At 47.4% G+C, this 7,308-nt stretch overlaps 1 protein-coding gene across 1 annotated transcript; it reads right to left on the bottom strand.

Annotated features, from left to right (window-relative positions):
* Nucleotides 1-2,907: 2,907 nt before the first annotated feature.
* Nucleotides 2,908-3,847, bottom strand: LOC123141617 (uncharacterized). The gene is made up of 2 exons (XM_044560712.1): nt 3,567-3,847; nt 2,908-3,445 (listed from the first exon to the last, which is right to left on the bottom strand). The coding sequence occupies exons 1-2, from the start codon at nt 3,656-3,658 to the stop codon at nt 3,190-3,192; spliced, it is 348 nt and encodes a 115-aa protein (XP_044416647.1). The 5' UTR covers nt 3,659-3,847; the 3' UTR covers nt 2,908-3,189.
* Nucleotides 3,848-7,308: the final 3,461 nt, after the last annotated feature.

Here is a 7,308-nt window from a genome sequence, read left to right as displayed (position 1 = left end):
AACGGACACGCCAGATCACTGATCGGGCACGTCCGCAGGTATTTGAGGGGTCATATTTGCTATGTCGAGCTGTAGATGCTCTAACTACAATAGCTAAAATGTGCTTCCTTCTTATTTCTTCTTTTAAATAAAGGTTTCTCAAAAATATGTAAGAGACGACTATATGACGTGTGACGGGCGCTAAACCGTTTCGAAACTGATTCTTTTAATTAATGAGAATAGGAAGACCTGAGGGGGTTGTTTGGATAGCGTGGTTATAAAAAACCAGATCTCCTAAAACATAGTTTCGGTTGTAACCACCTAAAAACCTGTTTGGATTATCTAACAAAATCATGCATATAGAAAACTGAGTTCTACAAAAGCCGAAAAAGTGAGTTTATAGAAAAACGACTAATATACGTTTTTCTATAAACCGATTATCTATATACGCGCTCCATGGTCTATTCGGGGCAAGCCGCATCGGCCGGTTCAGCGGCGTCTTGATGAGCGTCCTGCTCATCGTCTTCACCACGTTCACCGTCAGTTGTATGCCCGCACGTCCTCCATGCTGGTGGCCGCGGCGTTCGCCGCCGATGCAGTTCGGCGTTGCCGGCGCCGTCGGCCGCGACAACTACTACGTTGAGGTCGGCGTCAACGTCAAGGCGACGCTAGAGGATGTACCGGACGGCAAGGGACTATGAAGAAATGACCGGAGTTGACGTCCACGTCATGGTGAGCTCCGCTGGCAGATAGTGCCGCCATGGCCGGCGGCGTCTCGTTCGGCTTGGCTGAGGCTTGACTCGCCATGCCCTGCGGCCTCTGCTTGGCTCGCCATGTCCAACTATGCCATGACCATGCTCGACATCACTAGGCGTGCATGCCTAGCTTGGCGGCGCTCGGCAATAACTTTGCCAGCGTACTGCCACATACCAGCGTGTTCCTGAGTCGTGCACCCGCGTTGCTGCCTCTGCCGCTTCCGCCTGCTACGTGCACACCTGCCGAGCCCCGCAAGGCTCCCATCACCATGGCATATGCTTGGTGCTCAGACTCTTGCCCAGCGTTCTCACTGTTGTCATTCTCAGTTCTCATTGCGGACGTTGAAGCCATCGTTCTGCTCCAATTAGGCCTCCTTGTGCTCGTGTACGCATAGGCCAATCCTATCACATCACAGCATTATGAATTCGTTGTCAAGCGGCAGCACCCCTAGCCAGCTTAACAGCAGAGCATGTGCGCCATGCATCATGCAAAAGAGCGGGACGCGACGAGCGAAGCGATGCGTCGTGGTCTCACCGGAGGGCGTGAGGCAAAGACGACCCAAACAAAGAACTGTGTAATCCTGTTTTCTGTTTTGCCCATCCAAACAAGAAATTGTGTAGGCTTATCTTAACAGAAAAGGTAGGGAAAACCGGTTTTCCTAAAAAGTCTCTAAAGACTCGTTTTCCAAAATCTCTAGTCTAATTGCCGAACACCTGATCCTAGCCGACTCCAGACCGATCCCTATAAAGCCTAATTTGGATGTAAAGCAGGTGATAGCGGTTGGGGCTTGGTACTTATGGTGGGTGCGCCGTGAGCTCACCCATGACGGATCACCGTCACCTCCCTCGAGATGGCCTATTTCGGTCCTGGCAATTGCAAATAATTTTCATCAAGCCAACTTAAAAATTCGCGTTGTACATGAACATAAATGGAGCAAGCCGGAACCCAAGTTTGTGAAGCTAAACGTGGATGCCTCTTTCCATATGGATGAGGGTGCAGGAGCCATTGCAGCTGTTCTTAGAGACAATAATGGTAATCTTTTGGCGGCACAATGTCGGTTTATACCTTACGCAGCAGATGTGGTGACAACGGAGGCTATGGCTATGCGTGATGGACTAATCTTTGCAAATTCTCTGGGGTTCCCTCGAGTGGAAGCTGAGTCTGACTCCTTGATGGTAATTGATTATTGTACTGGACAGACAAGATGGTGGGATGCTGCGGCGGCGATCTTTGCGGAATGTGTGGACGTGTCGTCGTCAATCGGGAAGGTCAAATTTAAACATTGTTATCGTTCTTCTAATCAAGCAGCGCATGTGCTAGCTAATCATGGTTTTTTAATAAGATTTCAAGTTGTTGGATGGGAGAGCCTTCGGCTGCCTAGTTCCAAACCTTGTGAACGATGTAATCCCTGTTTAATTTTTAATAAAGCTAGCCATGATGGTCTTTCCTAAAAAAACGAGATTCGTTAATAAAAACGGCAATACCGTCGACCAGATTGGGTTGGCTCGTCGACAAGGTGAAACCGGGACACCGGGAGGGGCGCTCCGTGGATTCTTGCTCCCACAAAGATCTGCCATCCGAGGCTAAGCTGCAAGTGGGGACTTGAGGCTTGCTTTAACATGGGCGTGTCGGCCACTTTATAGGCTTTGCGTACGAGCCCCTGATTTGATTCCAATACATCGGCACCACCTACTGAAAAAGCCGAGGGAGCTGAGCATGCAACGTGATCACCTTCTAGAGTTTTCCGAGCTCTACATCATCCTAGTGGAGAAAATGAACAGTTCAACCGCATGAAGGGATTGAAGTCTTCAACTATGATGTGGTTCATGTCTGCAAGGTGATGGAGACATGCCCAAGGGTTGAGCAGCGCGGGATAGGTAACACTGTAACACATAGAATGTCGAACTAAACCATAGATCGAGTCGAACAAACAACTACATAATGTCTGGCCAAGAGAACCGATCGATCATGCGAGCAAATATAAGGGGAGAGAATCGATCCATCAGCTTATTTGAAGGGCGTCTGCATTTGACGAACACATGTACTCCCTCCGTCCCGAATTACTTGTCGCAGAAATGGATGTATCTAGAATTAAAAAATGTCTAGATATATCCATTTCTATGACAAGTAAATCCGAACGGAGGGAGTATATACTTACTGCCACTGATCATACACTTGTGGAAACACATGTTCAAAGTACTGACCACACACGACAACACGCAGTTGATGACAGAGATAAAGAGTAGCAGCACATATTTACAGAAGTAGATCTCATTGTGACATGCCGACATTTGCACACAAGGATCGATATGGAAGCAGAACCTCACCAGCTAGCTAGGTACAACGACTATCGACTACCTAATTAAACAGCATCGTTTTTTAGTACACATGATGACGAGGTCCCGATCTAAGGAAACGAGTACGGTGACCCAGGACCATGCATGCACCAGCTAGCTAGCACAGGACGTCTTTGAGGAGCTTGTACCTGCGGACGGCCGCCTTCGCCACTCTCCGGCCGCCCTCCTGCTCGCCGCCGCCGGTCACCTTGACCTTGCCGCAGCCCATCCCGGTCGGCGGACCGCGGTGCTGCATGGCCGGCGGCGCCGAAGGGCGCCTGTTCTTCACGAGGGGGTCGTCGCTGAGGCACCAGTCGCACACGCCGGCGCCCGCGTCGGCCGGGGCCGCGTCGCCGTAGTAGTTCGTGCAATAGCTGCTTGTAGGTATGCAGGGAAACAAATTAACATGGGACTCATTAACATCCATCAAAATCTTGACAGTACCCCGAATAAGAGACTCCCTCAAAGAGCTATCAGTAGGAGAAAAATACGTACGAGTGTTGGAAGCGGCAGCGGCAACGGGCGCAGCGGAAGAGCTTGTCCTGGAAGCCGACGTCGCCGCACATGGAGCACACGGTGCCGGACATCAGGAGCGATCGGGTGACAGGCCAGCCGAGGGGACGGAGAAAGAAGCCGAGGAGATTATAGAGCTACCTAGCAGTCTCGGTGCAGTCAGGGGCACGCGAGGAAGGAGTGGCAGGAAGGAATCGATGTGGAGTGTGCAGCGAAGAAGAAGAAAGGCTTTAAATACTGGGAGGAGGCGATAGGAGAAGATGAGATCGTGATCGTGGCAGCGGAACCGTGGGGGTGAGACCGCGGGGTGGGGGCCGCAACGGCGAGGTTTTTGGTTGGGTACGGAGCCGGGCGGGTGGGAGACAGTCCACGTGTCCATGTGGACGTGCGTGCTACGCGCAAAGCGGAAAAAGAAAAGTAGTGGCCGGAGTTACTGGGTCGGTTACCTGGTTGATATCCAGGGATGGAAAAGCCAATCATTTATATTATAAAAAGAAAATGGAGAAAACATTTTACTCAAATTATGACTGGTTGACTGTCACTGATCTGACCGGTCCCTCATTTTTTGCACACCAACACGGCACTGTGTACTCTTTGCGTACTCAAATGAGACCCGGCCGGAAGTGTGGTGCACAAGCACTCCGAAGAGCGCTTTTGCAGGCCCGAAACCCTACACGTCCGCGAGCGACACGGTCTGGACATGCGGCGGCTATGGGCTGCTCTAGGTCGGGCTAACCGCCCCTGGAGCCTCAAGGATCGTTGCTCTCCAATACAAAGAGCGAAGAATGAGAAGGAAAGAACATAGGAGAGATGTAAAAACTAAGGTAAATGGTAGATGTATTTTGATTATGTGTTGTTCAACCGGTCATTACCTCTCATTTAGTTATGAGATGGTTGGACTTCCTACACGAGAAAAGGACTACGAATTCCGTCAAAGTTCTTAAAAAATTAACCGAATTCACATTTAGGTCTAAGACATCAGTTCCGTTTTTGGATCCACACACCGCATACCATCTTAGATGGTCAAGCACCCAAAAAAAATTATCGATTTCGACGAGTTGAACAACCTTTGGGTTGAACATTTTTCCATTTAAGGTCATCTTAACGGTTGAATCTCTCAAAAAAACATGTGACAACTGACAACTCTCAACATGTTTCACACATGGGCTATATGGGTGTTTGGTCCTGGTTGAAACTTTTCATTAGTGATCGGACCGCACTGTGTTGGCCATAACTATTGCACCCGGTCTCAAATTGAGATTATTCAAATACCAAACTCGACCGCCTCGACCAGGCATAGACATTCCAGGTATGACACTTTTTCATCTGAGGTCCGCTTGATGGCGTAATCGGCCGAACAATATTCCAATTATATCTTCGGCCCTCGAGATGAGATCGGATGGTGATGACCCAAACATCAAAATTATCCATTTCGATGATACATGGATTTTTCATGTTGAAATTCTTTTCCTTTGAGGCCATCTTAATTATGTTTTATATCCTGTCAAAAACTGATGTCAGCTCATGCCCCCCTGTTTTTTTGGCAAAGCTTGTGAGCAGTAAAATAACTTGCATAACACATATTCTAAGGACAACGTTAACACTTGATAGTCCATTTTATATGTACTTGGGGCAATAAGTATATATAGGCCATCGTTACTCTTAAGGAGATAATTGTGTATCGGGCATTTAGATTAGCAACAAAAGTAACTAATCGAATGTATAGTGATTTTGTAATAGCCTCTCATGATGTATGAAATTATGAGGCGGTTGGGCTTTCCACACAAGAAAAGGACTACAAACCCCGTCCAAATTCTTCCGAAATTAACCAAACTCGGATTAGGGTCTAAGACAACAATTCAGCTTTTGGTATCCATAGGCCACATACAAACTCAGATGGAGATGCACCCAAAAGCAAATGTATCCAGTTTGAGGAAACAAACAAGTTTTGTGGTGAACATTTCTTGATTTCAGGCCATCTTAAGGGTCGGATCGCTCATGAAAAACAGGTGACAACTGGCAACTCTCGCCATATATAAGACATGGGTTATATGGGTGTCTGGTCTCGGTTGAAACTTTTCATTAATTAGTGGTCAGGCAACACTGTGTTGACCGTAACTATTCCATACGATCTTGGATTGAGATGATTCAAATATCAAAATCGATCGCCTCAACTAGGTAAAGGCACTCCAAGTGGAACACCTTTTCATCTAAGGTCGTCTTGGTGGCATAATTCGCCGAACCGTACTCGATCATATCTTCGGCCACCAAGATGAGATCGGATGGCAATGACCCAAATATGGAAGTTGTATGTTTCGACGTTACACGGATTTTCATGTTGAAATAATTTTCCTTTGAGGCCATCTTAATTATTATTTTCTGCCGTGCCAAAAATTGGTGTCAGCACATCTGTGTTTGTACACGAACACATCACCATGTACCCCCGGCGGAGTCATCAAAAAGTGTGTTTGCACAAAAACACGTTACCGAGTACCCCCGGCGTCGAGCGCGGTACGCAGGGCATGTCGGAGGAGGAGCCTCGTTGGGAGTGCGATACGCAAGACACCAACTATCTATAATTTATGAAGTATTCATGCTATACTTACATCAATTATATATGGTTTTGGTGCACTTTTATATTATTTTTATGGACTAACTTATTAATCTAGTGTCCAGTATCAGTTCATATTTTCTGCATGTTTTTTGTTTCACAAAAAATCAATATCTAGGAAGTTCCAAACATGATGAAAATTCAAAGAGATTTTTTATGGTATATATGTGATTTTGGGAGAAAGAATCAATGCAAAATGGTGCTCGAGGCCCCCACAAGGAAGGCCAACGGCCCTACCCCCCAGGGCGCACCGGGGTGCCTTGTGGACAGCACTTAGGTCGGTTGGAGCCCTTCTTTCGCTGCAACAAAGCTACTTTCAGAGAAAAAAGTGCAAAAAGTTCAACCCAATCGGAGTTACAGATCTTCGGCTATTAAAGAAACATCAAAGGGCGAAAAAACGGACGCGAACCAGAGAGAGAGAGAGAGAGAGAGAGAGAGAGAGAGAGAGAGAGAGAGAGAGAGAGAGAGAGAGAGAGAGAGAGACATCCAATCTTGGAGGGGCTCTCGCCCCTCCGGGCGCCATGGAGGCCAAGAACCAGAGGGGAGTCCATGGAGGAACAAGCCGAAGGTGGAGCGTCTCTCCCGGTGGCACCGAAGTGTCGTCGGGGGAGCCATCACTGCGGTGATCGCCTTCATCAACATCGCCGTCTTCATCTCCTTTCAGCGGTCAACTCTCCCGCAACCCGCTATAATCCCCTCCTTGAACATGGTGTTTTTGTGCTATGAATTATTATCCAATGACTTGGGCATCGCTATTTCGTTTGAGTACATTTTTGTTGTCCTATGGGTAATTGGTGAATTGCTATGCTTGGTTTTAAATGCTTATGGTTATGTTACTGTCCTTTGGTGCCCATCATATGAGTGTGCGCGTGGATCACAACATTTGGTTATTGTATGTTGATTGGACTATACATTGGGGGGCAAGAGCAACAGAAACTTTTTCCTACCATAGAAATTGATACACACGGGATTGGAGGGGGGTCAATTTTATCTTGATGCTATGGTTGGGTTTTACCTTAATGGACTTTAGTAGTTGTGGATGCTCGCTAATAGTTCCAATTATAAGTGCATAGAATTCCATGTAAGGGATGGCATGCTAGCAAAGGTCTCTCC

This window comes from Triticum aestivum, chromosome 6D (assembly GCF_018294505.1).
Source record: "Triticum aestivum cultivar Chinese Spring chromosome 6D, IWGSC CS RefSeq v2.1, whole genome shotgun sequence".
Lineage (NCBI taxonomy): Eukaryota > Viridiplantae > Streptophyta > Magnoliopsida > Poales > Poaceae > Triticum > Triticum aestivum.
This window is presented reverse-complemented; position numbering and strand designations above follow the sequence as displayed.

Coding starts and splice junctions, on each gene's coding strand:
- LOC123141617 (XM_044560712.1), bottom strand. CDS start 3,658: ATGTCCGGCACCGTGTGCTCCATGTGCGGCGACGTCGGCTTCCAGGAC. Junction 3,446..3,566: donor CGCTGCCGCTTCCAACACTC/GTACGTATTTTT, acceptor ACCTACAAGCAG/CTATTGCACGAACTACTACG.